This window comes from Gossypium hirsutum, chromosome A12 (assembly GCF_007990345.1).
Source record: "Gossypium hirsutum isolate 1008001.06 chromosome A12, Gossypium_hirsutum_v2.1, whole genome shotgun sequence".
NCBI classification, from domain to species: domain Eukaryota; kingdom Viridiplantae; phylum Streptophyta; class Magnoliopsida; order Malvales; family Malvaceae; genus Gossypium; species Gossypium hirsutum.
The window spans coordinates 84234188-84251686 of record NC_053435.1 but is presented as its reverse complement, the minus strand read 5'-3'; the positions used below and the strand labels follow the sequence as shown (position 1 = coordinate 84251686).

The following is a 17499-nucleotide window of genomic DNA, read 5'->3' as shown; positions in this document are numbered from 1 at the left end:
AAGCAATAGTTGGATTTTTTTTTTCAATTGACTATTGGACTAAGATGTTCCAGTTGGTACGAATGATATTGATATCATAATGTGTTGTTAGACCTTGTACATGTACAGAATTTGATATTTAGTCCTTGTATTTTAAACGTTAAAATTCAATCCTCCTACTTTTTAAATTTAAAAATCTTAGTCCAATCATTATCGCCGTTGGTAGTTTCTGTCAAAATTTATCAATTTAAATATTTATTTTTTGTCAATTTATGTCATGTCATAAGAGGACAACTAAATCAAAATTCTAAGTTAATAAATTTTAATAGAAAATACTCGCAATTTTAATGATTGGATTGAGATGTTTAATTTTTAACTTTTGAAGCACATGGAGTAAATCTCAAATTTTGTCAAAATAGTGGGACTAATAGCATATTATAACCTAATTAATTTGTATTTATATATTTTATTTAAAAAATGAGTTTTTTCTTTATTTATATTTCATCCCTTAGTATCAATTTAATTACGATGTAACTTCAAAAAAAGAAAATCAATTACTATCCACAAGATCTCAACCCTCAATATCTAATTATACCAACTTCCCTAAACATTAATAAAAATAATTTAAACGTAATTGAGGTCTACAAACTTAATTCTATACATCATCGGCAAAGATTTATTTTGTACGTTTATCACTGGAATGTTTTCAAGATCTCAAACCAGCTATGTAAGGAATGCCAGTTTGGGGCAACCAATTCTCACGACTCAAAAGGAATGATTGAGCCGTGAATCTCATAGCAGTGTTTTTATCGATCTTGTGATAACCCTTCCAGTCAACTCTCTTATCGAGACTAGCACCAGGGCCACGGTTATTGTACTCAGCATAATAAAGAGTGTCTTCGAAAGCTTCTCCAGCCCATGGTGTCCATCCCTCGGGCCGAATGAAGTCTGCCAAAGTGGACTCCATGACCACAGTTGTAGAATATTGCTTCCATGGCCTGCCTAAGTAAGTTGCAATCTTGAACCTATCGGGAAAGAGTATTTGCTCAGGGACAATCCTGCAATTTTGGATTACAGTACCGGTGTTCTCATTAGCATCGGACTTGCCCTGTGCGGTCACTGTGTTAAGTTGATTATCCATTGGTCTCCTTGCAATTATCAATGTGTTTTGGATAAGAGTAGGGGAGTCACCAAAGATGAAGTCAATGGTTCCAGAAATGACACAGTTGCGAAAAAACTGACGATTTGCATGATTGTACAATGTGTCTTGATTGCCATCCATTCGGCAATCAAAGAACGCTGATCTATCAGATTGAATACGAAGAGCCACAGCCTGATGCTTCGAAGGACCAGCAGTGTTTTGGAAACCCATAGATCTACAAATGAATCCATCTCCAATAGCAGCTGCATCATTAAAATTTACGAAATCAAAAAATTTATTAGGGAGATTTAAGATGAAATAATTGGTTTCGATCCTTTGGAAACTTACAAAAAGTAGAAGTTTTCCATGTTGGTGTGCCGTCGACATAGTTCTTATTACCAGTGACTATAGTCTTTCTTGGGCCATCACCATACATAAGGATGTTAATGGTTTTTTTGTCCACGGTGATGTATTCTTTATAGACTCCAGCCTTAACATAGATCACATGACGGACATTGGATTGCTTGGGGGCTGCAGCTAGGGCTTCAGCAATGGTCTTGAAATGGCCACTTCCATCCATAGCCACAATAGCATTTGGTTTTATGTTACTATTATCAATTTTAGCCAAAAGCTTACGGTCTACATTCGAGAACCACGATGGATACTTATCTTTCCCTGTGGAAAGAAGTCTACGGGATGTCTTAGGAGCCTTAAGTTGGAGACCAAATTTTGAAAGAATTTCCGATAACTTGGACACGATTGCCAAAGCATTGGAAGTGAGTTCTCTAGCATCAGTAATGCCAATTGTCATGTTTTCTTTCATGATTTCATCACTTTCAAAACCATCCAAGCAAGACTCCTGGTACGATATAACAGCACTTAACCAGGTCCTAAGATCCGATACACGGTCAGAAATGCTGTGCAATTGAGCATTACCCACCTCGGAGTACGATGCTTGAAGGGATTGAACCGCATAGCTCATCATGTCCTTACAATCATCCAAAGCCATCTTAGTCCTGCTATTATTCTTGGCCTTAACAATCAACGAGTCGGAATAATTAAAGAACTTCATAACAGCTTCTTCAGCCACCAAAATCGACCGACTGATAAATTGTTCAGGATCAGTGCTATTAACAGAGTTGAGGGACTTTTGGCAAGCTTCTTTGTAACTTGTAGCTGAACAAAAATTAGAAACAGCCTTCATTTGCAGAGATAATTCGGTACCACCACTGTGTTTTCGATGTTGAATTACGGCAAAAAAGCCAGCGACGACTCCCACCAAAAGAATAACGGAAACCGCTGTTATTACTACTTTGACCGACATTGATCTACCCTAAAATAAATTTCTCTCTCGCTATGATTGACTATGGTAATGGCAAATATAGCCCAACAATCCGATTCCCAAACACTTAAAAAGGGACTCGGATGGAAGAAAGGGTCTAATTAAAAGTTATTCTTTGTTCATTTGTTTGATGGAATCGACGATGCATGTTGCGATTTATAGCAAAGTGGGAAGGTCTAAAATTAGGGTTTCTTTGTTTATTTTTTATGGATATATAGAAATAGAAGGTTACAAGATTGAGTGGTTTTTATCCCATTTTTCTTTGTGGATTGCGTTGAATTTCATGATTTGAGACACAACGTTTGACTAGGATCGGTTTTCACTTTATACCAAACATAAAATTTGTTCTTCGCTCATCCCTATATTTTATATACTACAATCTATCACACTCACAATTGTGTTAAAATATAAAAAAGAAATTGATAAAAAAAAAACCAAAAGAAATCACTATCACCATAGTATTGTATTGTTTTGTATTGTTTGTTAAGTCGAAGATATTAAATTTTTTAATACTCATATCCAAATCTCACCTTACATAATAATCATTTCAATATATTTTTTTAACATAAAAGAAACGGTATAAAGTAAACTCTGTTTAAGATGAGACGCTCTTCAATATATTACTATTGATTTTTTTTAAAACCAATGTATTTTTCTTTCACATAAAAAATAGGTTAATATTTAGTATATTAACAATATAATTTTTTTAATTTCACAAATTGACTTAAAAATTGTCATTTATTTATTTTAATATTTTACTATACCCTATAAAATACTTATCATCATCTTAAAATTTTCATTCACAATGTTCCAAATATTTTCCAAAAAAGTAATTTTTATTTAAACCATCATATTATAAAATTATTGTTTTGTGTCAAAAGAGTAAAATTAAATAATAATATAAAAGTCCACAAGTAAGAATTATGTGGTCATTTGTCTTTAAATGTAGTAAATAATAATTTTCTTAAAATTTATACTATTATTTAAATGTTTTACTGAGTTGGTGTCACCTATCAATTAGGTTTCAACTAAATTGTGAAATTATCAAAAACTTATTCATTTCACAAAGTAAGAAATATTATTATGAGGATATTTATATCGTTTTATATTTTTTATATAAAATCTAGAATATATACACGTGATAGGATTTAAACATAAGACAACATTGTTTTAAATATCTCAAATTTACCCTTTTAACTAGAGCCTCATTTGTTTTTATATCCATTTTTTATACATATATTTATTACATAATTTTTTCCACCCACGTTGTAGATCTATCATGATCTATTAATAATAAAAAGACTTAGTAGTATCTTAGACTCGTTTGTTAAGTTTTTTTTACTCTACTACCTACAAGATAATTGCATTATATATAAAAGACTCAATAGCATCTTATTATGTTTGTTTGTTTTTTTTCTATATAAAATATATAAAATGATAAAAATAAATAAACACTTTCAAAATAATACAATTTACTTTGTAATGTGAGAATATTTTTGTCTTTTCTTAACTAAGTTGGTATCCGATTAACTCGTGACACTCTCTCAGTCAAAGGTTTTATAATAAGTATAGATAAACAAGATTTCTAAAACTACTTGTATTTGTATTATTAAATTAGATTATGGCATACCCATGATAAATATACGAATCTTTGGTTCAATAGTATAACAAATAGAGTGATAAATATATTTTAAAAAATAATAAAATTAATAAATGAGTCTTTGGTTGAATACTGTAACAAACGTGGAATCCTATAAAGGCTAGGATTATTATATGTATTTATATTTATATATCCTATTTAAAATATATGAAATGACAAAATTATATTTTATAAAAATGAAGATATTTTTATTATTTCTCAATTAAGTTGATGCATGATTTGACTCGTGGCTTTAGGATTAATATTAGTAAATATATTCATACTTTATATTATTAAACATTTATTACTAAATATTTATAAATTATAAGCTAAATATTTATTATTAAAATATTTTTAAAAAGTATTAAAATATTATTTAAATTTTAAAATTTAAATTTATTATAAAAATAAAATTATAATATTAAATGATTTTACTAAAATAATTAATTATATTAATATTTATTATATATTATTAATAAATATGTATGTTGTATAATATTAAAAATTATAATATTTGAGATAAATATTTTAATATTTTAGAAATTAAAATTAAAAAATTATTATAAATATAATAATATTTGGCACGATTTGATATAATAATATTTTATAAAAATGAAGATATTTTTATTATTTCTCAATTAAGTTGATGCATGATTTGACTCGTGGCTTTAGGATTAATATTAGTAAATATATTCATACTTTATATTATTAAACATTTATTACTAAATATTTATAAATTATAAGCTAAATATTTATTATTAAAATATTTTTAAAAAAGTATTAAAATATTATTTAAATTTTAAAATTTAAATTTATTATAAAAATAAAATTATAATATTAAATGATTTTACTAAAATAATTAATTATATTAATATTTATTATATATTATTAATAAATATGTATGTTGTATAATATTAAAATTATAATATTTGAGATAAATATTTTAATATTTTAGAAATTAAAATTAAAAAATTATTATAAATATAATAATATTTGGCACGATTTGATATAATAATATTTTATTAATACCAAGCAATATTATCATTCTTATATTTTGCTGTTTTAATTCTATTCTTTTTACTTAATTGCAACTGTCGAGTATGTTAACACACCTGTGCGCATTCATAAATTAAGAGGTAAAAATGAAAATTTTTGTTAATTTAATGATTAAACATAAAAAAAAAACAGACATTGTGAATTAAAAAAAATTTTGAAGAAAAAGAAAACAAAACCACTCTTACAATTGAATATATAAATTTTCATCAAATTTTGGAGCATATCAAATCCATTCTCCAAAGCATTCTCCAAAGCCACAAAACCTTGGGATTCATCAAGATTTATGTACTGCTTCAACATAAGTTGTACTAGATTATGTATATAATTTTGCCACAACGTAGAAACTGCCCCAAACTAGGAGAAAACCTTTTTCTTTCCTTTTGCAGCTATGGAGGTAATACAACAAAGGAAATCGAAATTTACTCAAATTATTCTTTAAACTACAAGTGACAAATGGGTAATGTTTGCAGGGAATAAGAAATATAAAAAAAGAAAGCCAGAACACTTGAACGAGATGGACATCCAGAACATCAAAATGGGGCCATTGTTAGTGTGACCGTCGGTTCAATTGTTTCATTTAAGCCTGCAATCATGTAAATTTATCAGCACAAACAAACAGAAGGTATAATCAGCATGATTTGCATGAACTTACCTTGTTCGCAATGTTGTTTGAGAGCCAATCCAGTCCCTCATACAGTCCTTCACCGGAAGTGGCACATGTGCTCTGTATGTACCTGCAAAACATATATATATATTATAGAGGGTGACATGGATTTTTGAACAGAGAGGGTCAGATAAAGACAGCGAGAGAGATGAAGACAACTGCTCATCTTACCAGTGGCGCTGACGGAGAGAATGAAGGCCAAGCTTGTCAGTGATCTCGGCAGCATTCATAGCATTTGGAAGATCTTGCTTGTTTGCAAATACCAGCAGCACAGCATCCCTCAACTCATCCTGTTAATGAACATAAAATAATAATATGTTTTTAGTAAATTCGCAACCATAGTTTCTTTGGAATCATTGCACCAGTAATAAGAAAATTTGTACTCAAGTACCTCGTTCAACATCCTGTGCAACTCATCCCTGGCTTCGACCACACGATCACGATCATTGCTATCAACCACAAAAATGAGTCCTTGTGTGTTTTGGAAGTAATGCCTCCACAATGGACGAATCTTTGAAGAAAGTCAAAAAAAAAAAAAAAAAAGAAGCAAGGTGTATAATTGAGATGAACAAATTCCATAAGCACTTTGTTTATAAATCCAACAGATCTAACAAGATCTAAGATGTACTCAAAACATAAACACCAATGTTAACCGCTCACAATCAACCTATGCATATACTTAACAGACATCAAACATGTGTTTTACCTTTATCGGAACAACACCATATTCAGGTAGTCAAGATAATTGCTCATAGAATATATGAAAGCAAAAAATCCCATCCATAATTATCCCCTTTTACAAGCTATGGTAAGAATGCAATAAATAGAACACATCAAAAGAGACACCAGATTTTCCTCTCATGCAATCTTTAATCTTAACAAATGGTGATATGTTTGAATAAAAACTAAAACTAGTTACCTTGTCCTGGCCACCAACATCCCAGACAGTAAAGCTGATGTTCTTGTATTCCACAGTTTCCACATTGAAACCTACAAGATTATAATGTTATCTCAATTTGAAATAAACTCAAATGAACGAAAAAAAATGTTACAACTTCATGGGGCAAATCATTGACTTACCAATGGTTGGAATTGTGGTGACAATCTCTCCCAACTTGAGCTTGTAAAGAATGGTGGTTTTACCAGCAGCATCAAGTCCAACCATCAATATACGCATCTCCTTCTTGGCAAAAAGCCGGCTGAACAGCTTTGTGAAAGACAGCCCCATTCTTCACGTCTGCCAAACACCAAATTGCAAATCATCAAATTTAATTTGAAAATAAAAAAGCAGATCCAACGAACAAAATTCAAAACAAAATTAAGATTGTTCGAGGAATGATTTGAAGCCAAACAGAATTGACCAGATCAACACATAAAAAAACCCAAGTCCAATCTGTAACAAACATAAATTCATTTCGAGATATACAAATCTGAGCAAACCAACGAGCTCAAGTCGCTTCTGAGATTCTGATCAGATAAGACTACGTAAATTGTCCAAAATTCAAAATATTTGACACAATTTCTGAGCAGATCAACACATAAAAAGAAGCTAAATCCAATCCGTAACAAACATAAATTCAAATAGAGAAATACAAATCCGAGCAAACCAAGGAACTCGCGACGCTTCTGAGAATTAGATCAGATGACACTACGCGAATAATTCAAAATTCAAAAGATTTGACACGACAATTTCTGAGCAGATCAACCAAAAGAAGATAATCTAAATCCAATCTGTAACAAACATAAATTCAATTCGAAAAATACAAATCTGAGCAAACCAACGAGCTCACTTCCGAGATTTAGATCAGGTGACACTACTCGAATAATTCAAAATGATTTGACACAACAATTTCTGAGCAGAGTAACATGTAGAAAATAATCTAAATCCAATCTGTAACAAACATAAATTCAATTCGAGAATTAAAAATCTAAGCAAACCAATGAACTCAAGATCAGAGATTCAGATCAGATACCACTACGCGAAAAATTCAGAATTCAAAAGATTTGACACACCAATTTCTGAGCAGATCAACACTTAAAGGAGAAATCTAAATCCAATCTATAACAAACATAAATTCAATTCGAGAAATACAAATCTGAGCAAACGAACGAACTCAGACGCTTCCCAGATTTAGATCAGATTAAACTGCACGAAGATTGAAAATTCAAAAGATTTGACACAACAATTTCGAAACAAAATTGAAGTCAAATCTTAAAAGAAAATTTCTTTAGAAAAAGAAGTAAGATGCAGATCGGGAGAGATATATAAAACAAAGTGAGAAACGAAAAATATTTGAGGAAATTTGAGAAAGAGGGATGGAAATTTACCTGCGAGAAATATGAGCGATTATTACGCGGAGTTCGACGAAAGAGAGAAACGAGCGAATATCTACTCTCGAAATCAAAGGAACCGTCCTTTAGTGTTATTTTACACGGAGTTAAAGCTCCGAGCAATTTAACTATTTATAGATCTCAAAAAGGGATCGTATCTTAACGGAACGCCGTCTTCCCATTTTGAATTTTCAAAAATTTTCGGCCATTGGTTAGCTTCGTCCCTTATGACGCCGTTATGACGACGCTTGATTTGCACGCGTTTTAGAATCGCTGTCAGTTGGGCGAATAGGAGGTCGGTTTTCCATCGCGGGATAGATTTTTAAATATCGTTTTAAGTTTTAATCCACGTGGACAAATGTTAAAAAATATTTTATTTTTGGGTAAACCGTACAAATGGTCCCCCAACTATGTCCTCATTTCTGTTTGGTCACCCAACTTTAAAATTTTTTAATTTAAGTACTAACGTTTGAATTCATTTTAGCTGTGGTCACATTTCATTAAATCGATAATGGAAAGCATTTTTCTAACTGGCATAACATATTTAGTCCTCAATACTTATATATTCTATCAATTCGATCCAAATTCTAAGTAATTCAATAAATTTAACCCTTCAAATTTACAAATTTTATCAATTTGATCCTCAAATTTTCTAACCAAAACTTTCAGTTAAAACAGAGGCATTCCACATCTATAAATTTACAAAATCCAAAAAATAAAAAAATAAAAAACTTTTCTTAATTGATGAGTCATTTTCCAAGCCAGTTCCTAATATCAATAAGTTTATCTTGAAACTTTATTTTCTTTTCTTTTTTTTCATTTTTTAATTCTAAATACAATATTTATAACCCTTTTATTGATAAAATCTTGGCTAAAGAAAATGAAGAAACATTTAAAAAAATAATTTAGATTTACTCTTATTGTTAACAGTATGATATTTCATTCAAAGTGTATAAAAATAGTCCTCGAAGTTGGTCTTTGAAATTAAAAGTTAAATCTAGAGTTAAAAAAATATGATTTTAAAATATCCAATTATTCAATCAATAATTATATAAGAAAAAACTATGAACATTTAATTTTTTTCATAAGAAAAAAAAATGTGAAAGAATTAATTGAATTTCCTTTTGTTACATTTATAATAATTTTTTTAAATCTTATAAACTAATTAAGAGATTATACATGTTCTATTTGTTTTTAATTATTTTTTATTAATTTTTAAATCCACAATAAGCAATAATGATCACTGCAAATCATTTATCAAAATAATTAAAAATTGAAATTATGCTAGTTAGAGTGAAAAATTATTTTTACAAATATTAAATTATTTATATAATTTTATTATATATTATACTTTTAAATTTTTTATTTTATATTATTTTTAATAGTGTTTAGTTAAAACTTCTTAAAAATATAAACAAAAAGAATTACCTACCGAATTAGATAATTTCAACCATAAATAAAATAATTAATAGATGTGGCATGCCTCTATTTTAAAAGCTGAAATATTTGGTTAGGAAGTTTGGGGATCAAATTGATAGAATATGTAAGTATTGAGGAGTAAACGTGTTATAATGTTAGTTAAAAAAAGGCTTTCCATTATCAATTTAACGACGGGTGACCAAAATAGAAACGACTTCGAACATTAGAGATTAAATTAAATTTTTTTAAAGTTAAGTGATTAAAACAGAATCATGAGCATAATTAGGTAACAATTTGTATTGTTGACCCTCAAAATTTGCAAATGGTCTCAAACTGATACTCAACATTTATTTTTGAAACTATTTGTAATTTTAGAGATTAAGTTTTAAAAATTAAGATTAAATTAATATAATATATAAAAATTGAGTGGAATATAAGTTTGTATGAAACCAAAAGACTCCATAGTATAACAGGGCCTCTAGTCATAGCATTATCATCAAGTTGCAGCAGAGAAACAATAAACAAATGGAGAGGAATATGGACCCCTGCAAATGCCCCGACTTCCATTGCCTTACGACAAGTTAAAAACGCATGGTCCAAATCCTGTTGGCCCATTATTTCAGTGCGTTTTTTCCCATTATTTTCACATTGAACAGGCGAGTTATAATACTGTGTATGTGTGATAGGCCTATGATCCAATTACTCAATAAAAATAAGAAGTAAAGTTATTTTAAAATCTTTTAAAATCTAATAATTATTTTAAAATCTTTTAAAGTTGATGATTAAAATGTAACCTTTAAATAATTTAATAATCGAAGTGTAAAACTTATGAATAGATTGATTACCCTGAAAGTAATTTACCTTATTTTTAAATTATAGTTTTTAAGGAATGGATCCCAATATATAAGATAGATCATTTTAACTATTTCTAAAATAAACAAAAATCTTTACCAGGCCAATAGATCCTAAATCTAAAAGGATAGGCCACCTCACACCACTGGGGCTGCTAATTAATTTCCTGAGAAAAACACTATTCAACAATTGTTGTCTTCTTCTACATGGATTTCTCCACCTACTACCTTTTAAGCACAAGGACTGTTCAACTAAAGCTACAAAAAAAAAAAGGCATAATCTTCTTGATTGTTTCAAATATATCAACAAATTGCAGTGTGATAACTTCATGAATGGTCTCTTGTCCATTAACCTTTTTCATTCACTATCAGATAATACAAATACTATACAACAATGGCAAATACCACAAGCTTCCTGGATAATGTGCCTACAAATAGTTAAAGGCATTATTAATTTAGTAGGTAAAACTATCATGGATGCTTTTGTTCTAGGAGTTAGATTACATTTTATCTTTGGTACTTAAAAAATGGATTGATTAGTTATTGTACATTAATTCAAAGAGCAAATCGATCATTCTGTTAAAAATTTCATCTATTTTTACTCTTAATTGGTTCTTGTATGCAGAGGTGAATCCAAAATAATTTTTTAAGGGGGCTCGAATTGAATTATATTTTTTTTTGAGGTTAAAGTGTACTTTTTTTTTATCTTGTATTAATTTATGAATTCATCATTTTCTAAAGGACCAAATAAAAATCTTTTCATTTTTGAAAAGGCCAAAGTGTAATTTTACTACATAGTAACTTTTAATTCCATCATTTACTAGGGGACTAAAAGGATAGTTTTTCCATTTGAGGGGGCAAGGCCCCTAACATGATATATATGTTACCTCATGAGTAATTGTTTAGCTATTTCATCAGTCATGTCAAATTTTAATAGTAAAAATAAATTAAATTTTTAATAGAAATTATCAATTTACTCTTTAATGGATTAATTTACTTATTTTTTAAATAAAGGAGGAAAATATAATAAAACTTGACTTTTATGATACTTTTACCAAGAATAACACAAACCAAAATTCTTATGATCGAATTCTAAAGTAGAATGCAACATCAGTTGTATAGTTCTAGTAACCATGTTTGGTCGATGAAGAACAAGGAGATGAAAGGAAGGATAGGTGGGATTCTTGGTCGATATGCTGTAGCCTGTCCATTTAGGGTTTTGAACCACGGCTTGAAGTTGAAGACTTTTCGATGGATTATGGACCTATTATAGAAGCCCATTAATGTAAAGTTAGACCAACAGTAAACGTCCGGGCTAAGACTGCTAAGCCTAGCTAGTTGATATGAAACCCCTTGTTTCAATCACAATGTGAATTACAATATACTATTGCCTCCATTGTAGTCTTTAAACTTGATCATGGGTCAGGTTATTCATCCAGACTTAAGGTTCGTTTAAAAAGTGAGAAGATTTAGGTAAAAATATAGACCCGAAAAATAACTTTAGACAAACAATAAGGCCCGTTTTCTAAATAGGTTGGGCCTTGTGCAAAATTTTTTTGACCTAAGTCAAGCCCAAATCACATACCTATACTTCTTTTTTGTATTTTTAATTTGTTGTTAAATATTTATTTTAATATTTTTAATGTATTTGACGCATTATATTTTTTTAAATTTTTTTAAATTAAAAATCTAAAAAAATTATTACGATCGTGTCGGGTCAGGCTTGGGAAAAATTTAGGCCCATTTTTTAGGTCAGTTCGAGCCTAGGCCTAAAAAACGTGCCTAAAATTCTACATCGGCCTAGCTCTGCTCGGCCTATGATCAGTCCAGTACTCTTGTAGAAGTGCTTTTTCTTTTCAGTTTTATTATTAAAAATATACTATACTTACAAGTACAATATAACAAAAAATACATGTCCGAGTAATTATAGCTTGGAATCAGACCTATTAAAGCATAGGCCATAGCGGACAAAGGACAGGATAAAACCTATCTATGCATATGTACATTTTTGGGAATAAGACCCACAAACAATGACTAAGCTAGAAAATTGTTTTAGGAGTGTAGATATGAATAAAACTTTGGAAGGATAAAGTGCAATTTTAACATTATATTAACATATAATTTCATAAAAGATGAAGTGCTATATAAATATTTTTCATTTTTGGGAGACTATGACCACTACCATCCGCCCCTATCTTTACCTCTACCCACACATCATAATTGCAACTTAGGTGTTGAAGAACCCAAACTTTTGTTTTAACCAACAACATTAAGACCTCATTAGCTAATCTTACATAAGCTTAAAGGTAATGAACAATTTTATCTTCATATCTATGTATTTTGTTAACTATATTGTGGGAGAAAATGTTCTACATAGATTAACTGTAGTCACATATAACAAGTGTCATTATCCTCTCATGAGACGTTTTCTTCAGAAAAATGAAGATACAAAAGTCATCTTCACTTTTGAAACAGACAATACCTCCTTACAGGCATTTCTTCACCAATTATAAAATGATATGATAAGCTTAAATTTTGTATATAATAAGATGTGAAATGAATTGATTTGCTTTCCTTTTCTCTTTGATGGTTTCGTTTTTATTTTAAACAATAACTTAACCTTTGAGGATCCATTAATATATAGCTTCTTGTTGGTACAAGGGGGCCTCCAAATATTATTGCAGGCATGTTGTGCCATGAGGCAAATATTTACACCAGAAGTGAAGCAAGGCCTTGATTAACATTAATTGTCATGACACCATTCAATTTATTGGTCACATCTTAAAATATAAATTAAAATCACATTCTTAAAAGTATTCAAAGTTTTATTATTTTTATATGATTTTTTTAGATTCAAATTAGACTTGTTAATGGATTGGACCATTAGTTTAGGCTTAAAATTCTATTTGAAAAATGAAAAGGTTTAAACAAAAATATGAGGCCTGAAAAATAAGTTTGGATAAAATTTAAGGTCAATTTTCTATATGGGTCAGGCCTTGTGCAATATTTTGTTAGCCTAAGCTCGGCCCGGCCTAACTCAAATATATTATGTTTTAAAAAATAATCCTATTGATTATATATATTAAATTACTAATCCAATAACAATTAAACCCATTATCCAAAATTTAAAAAAAAAACTTACCCTACTAAATAACCTAACCCAAAATATAAATTTTTTTAAAAAATTATATTTAATACAATAAAACATTTATTATATTTATAGTAGCATTTTGTAATGTATTTTTAATGCGTTAGAAAATTTTTATTTTAACGTTTTTTAGTGCATTAGTGTATTATATAATTTTTTAAAATATTTTAAAATAAAAACTAATTTAAAAATTCAAATATGGACGGGCTGAGTCAAACTTGAACAAAAAAAATAAACCCATTTTCGAACCAGATCTAAACTTAAAAAATTGATCTAAATACCTTACATAGGTTAGAGTTGAACATGAACCGACCCATCAACACTCTAATTCAAACTAATCAACACTCTAATTCAAACTAATATCCTTACAAATCAACATTAAGAGATGTATAAAACTAAAAAGAAAACAAATTATAGATTACGATGAAACACTAATCATTTCAACAAACAGACACCACTCTAATTGGTCTGCATTGCAAGTTTCTTAATCAATCATAAGTTGGTACTTTTTTTAAAACTTTTGGAATTGAAACATGAACATGATTAATGATTCATAGAATATAGAAGTGATGCAATCCATGTAAAAGGAGACATATCTCCATCATTAAAGGACCTACCACTTATTGTTAGGTGTTTGTGTCTTAGCCATACAATTTTAATCAGCCATAATGATAATTTTTTCCTTTTAATATTTATATTTTTTAATCTTCAAATTTTAATTAAATTATTAATTTTTGAATAGAAAATTTAATTCGACTATTAAAATGTTAACGATGCTAATTTGACAATCTTTATAATAATTCACGATTACTTCATGAAAAAATTTGCGTTTACAATAAAATATATATAAACATTCATACTAACTTCCATATTACTATTGTTAAAATTTAAACAATCCAGTCAAATTTCCCATTCAAAAAATCGTATTTTAACAAAATTAAAATTAAAATTCAAAGATCAAAAGAATTAAATTTATTATTATTCTTCTTATTATAAAATTTAGAAATAGATAAAAAGCAGTATAAAAAGATTGTAATAAAGAATGAATACTTTGTCTTAGATTTACTTTTATTCTAGGAAATGTAAATCTTCCTCAGTTTTTTCTTTTTAATTTGCATAATTGTAAGCTTTATTGGGCTTTTAGTTTTATTTTATTTTATTTTTCTTTAATCATGTTGAACATGAATCAAAGTGTTATAAAAGAGACATGAAAGTGTTGAATCTGAAAAAGGAAAAAAGAGACCTGAAAAAAAAAAGAGAAGAGAAAAGTGAGAATCAATGTTTGGAAAAGGATTAAATTGCAAATAATTTAATCAAATCATGGAGTTATTCTTTTATTATTTTTAGGCATAATGATAAATTTAATTCTTAATTTTAACTTTTTATCACTTTGGCCTTAATTTTTTTTTATCTTTAATTTTTAAATTTTAATCAAATTATTTTTTAGACCAAAATTTTGATTTTACGGTAAAAATTTTAACCACACTAACATAAAAACTTGAGTGATAATCCACTATAAAATTTCAACTTTTATAGTGCAGAATCTGATGGGTACTTTTTAAAAATAATTTTTATATTAATTAGCATATAATTCAATTTTATTTATTTAATTATTAATAAAAAATATTTATGAGTTAAGTCGAATTAGAGTCATGTTGAACTTATATGACATATTAACACAATTTATGTTTACGAATCATAAACATAGATCTCAATTTTTACACAAGTCTGTCTATTTTTATAAATAGTTAATTGAAATGTATCTATGTTCTTTGGGGGTAATTAGGGAAATATGCCAATTTTGAAATGTATTAATGGCTTTAGGTCATTTTTCCCTAAATTTAGAGAAATAAACCCTTTTTTGGAAAGAGAAAACAAAAACAAAAACGCTTCCAGCAAGAAACGTATTCATCCTAACTAAGCGCGTCTCCCATGACATGTTTCTTAAAACAATGACCCAAAATAACTTTAAACACTAACCATACACACAAGAATCTTGAGATAAAATTTTAGAACCCTGGGAATCCCAAGATTAATTTGACATGTAACACCCCTCACCCGTATTCAACGTCGGAATAGGGTTACGAAGCATTACCGGACTTATAAAACAATTAAACATTTAATTCACATACATTTTCAAATTTCATGCAATCATCATTTAAACTCAATCACATTGTTCTAATACGAGCCTACGAGGCCCTAAACATGCTTTAGAAGTGGTTCAGGACTAAAACGATAGCTCAAGAAATTTACGAAACTTAATTTTTTTTCCAAAATACAAGGAACACACGCCTATGTGGCCCGGTCAGGTGTCTCACACGACTAAAGACACGCCCGTATCACAGGCCGTATGGACATTCGAAATAGAAGCACATAGTCGTGTCCCAGCCCGTGTCCTACCTCGTGTAACTCCTTGACTTGGGTCACATGGCTAACCACACGCCCATGTGACCAGCCCGTGTGCCCTTTTGAAATGGCCTCACACGCCCGTGTGCCAGGCCGTGTGCTAGGTCGCCCAAACTTGTAGGGTATATTGATTTAGGCCACATGGCCAATCACACGCCCGTGTGTTGGGCCGTGTGGAGCATACTGACTTGATTTTTAATTCAACACCAAGGGAAACATGGCCGTGTAACATAACTGTGTGTCACACACGGCTGAGACACATGCCCGTGTCTCTGCCCTTTGTGGACAAAAATAGGCTATTTACCAAGCCAATTTGCCAACTAACTTTGCACATACCTAAAACAATCCATTCGGCAACAAAACATGGCATAATTAGGCATTCAACCAACCTCAAACAAATATAATTCTTACCATTTCAATACCAACCAATACCAAACATATCAATACCTCGATGTGCCATTCAATTCATACCAAAAACTCATAATCTCAAATCAACAATACAATCACTTTCAACTATGCATCATTTAGCCTAATCTCACAAACATACCAAATTCAATTCTCAATCATTTATCACCCCTAATTACCAAATACCAACTAACATCACATATCCATAATCAAGCACATAACAAAAGCCATTTGCACAATTATATACACAACCAAATCAACTAAAATAAGCCAACTTTCATGGCTATATACAAAACCAAACTTTAGACATTTACAAGCCAATTCAAATGGCTAAATGCTTTAACAAACCATAAACAAAATGACAATAACCTTATACTTGTCATATACTCAAAATACTTAAGTTCAAAAGTACCAAAGTGATAGTTGGATAGAGTGATGAAGTCTTCGACGGTTCCCAAATTCGAGCTAGCTTTGATTTCACTATAAAACACGAAAAATAACCAAAGTAAGCTATAAAGCTTAGTAATTTCGTATTATAATAAATTCAATTAACCACAAATATACAATTCAACCAATTGAATATATCAACATATAATTCATATTAGCTAACAAACCTTTCACATATTTAATCATAAGATTTGATCTAAAAACTCTCAGTTTTCTTCAATTCAAAGTTCATATTGTTCATGTACATACTTGTACGATCTCGTATCAAACTTATACTCAACCAGATCTCTGACATATACATACCCGTTGAACCATTCGAAATACTATCGGATGCTCGAGAATCTTGCACCTTAAGTGCCACATATATAATCGAAGCTATCTCAATCTCGTATCACATATAATGCTTACAGTTTAGTCCTTATTTCTTAAAATCACAATTTCATGCAATTCAAGAAAACCCATGCTAGCCGAAGTTCAATTAGGTCCCTAGCAATGTTCTCATCCTAACTAAGTGCGTCTCCCATGGCATGTTTCTTAAAACAATGATCCAAAATAACCTTAAACCCTAACCCTACACAAAAGAATCCCGAGATACAATTTTAGAAGCCCGAGAATCTCGAGATAAATTTGACACATCCCATCCAATCTTTTTCGTGGTAGATAATTGTAAC

The 17499-nt window shown here is 29.6% G+C and overlaps 2 protein-coding genes across 6 annotated transcripts; both read right to left on the bottom strand.

Moving 5' to 3' along the window:
* Positions 1–493: 493 nt before the first annotated feature.
* On the bottom strand, positions 494–2563 carry LOC107952236 (pectinesterase). The gene is made up of 2 exons (XM_041082907.1): positions 1469–2563; positions 494–1383 (listed from the first exon to the last, which is right to left on the bottom strand). The coding sequence occupies exons 1-2, from the start codon at positions 2442–2444 to the stop codon at positions 686–688; spliced, it is 1674 nt and encodes a 557-aa protein (XP_040938841.1). The 5' UTR covers positions 2445–2563; the 3' UTR covers positions 494–685.
* Positions 2564–5512: 2949 nt separating this feature from the next.
* Positions 5513–8447, bottom strand: LOC107951309 (ADP-ribosylation factor). 5 transcript variants are annotated; one of them, XM_016886310.2, is made up of 7 exons: positions 8150–8447; positions 6902–7058; positions 6741–6811; positions 6213–6332; positions 5993–6111; positions 5810–5891; positions 5513–5740 (listed from the first exon to the last, which is right to left on the bottom strand). In XM_016886310.2, the coding sequence occupies exons 2-7, from the start codon at positions 7047–7049 to the stop codon at positions 5735–5737; spliced, it is 546 nt and encodes a 181-aa protein (XP_016741799.2). In that variant the 5' UTR covers positions 7050–7058; positions 8150–8447; the 3' UTR covers positions 5513–5734. The 5 variants fall into 5 exon arrangements, with proteins under 5 accessions (XP_016741799.2, XP_040938838.1, XP_016741800.2 ...); XM_041082904.1 differs by having other exon boundaries at positions 7795–8253; XM_016886311.2 differs by lacking the exon at positions 8150–8447 and adding an exon at positions 7914–8142.
* Positions 8448–17499: the final 9052 nt, after the last annotated feature.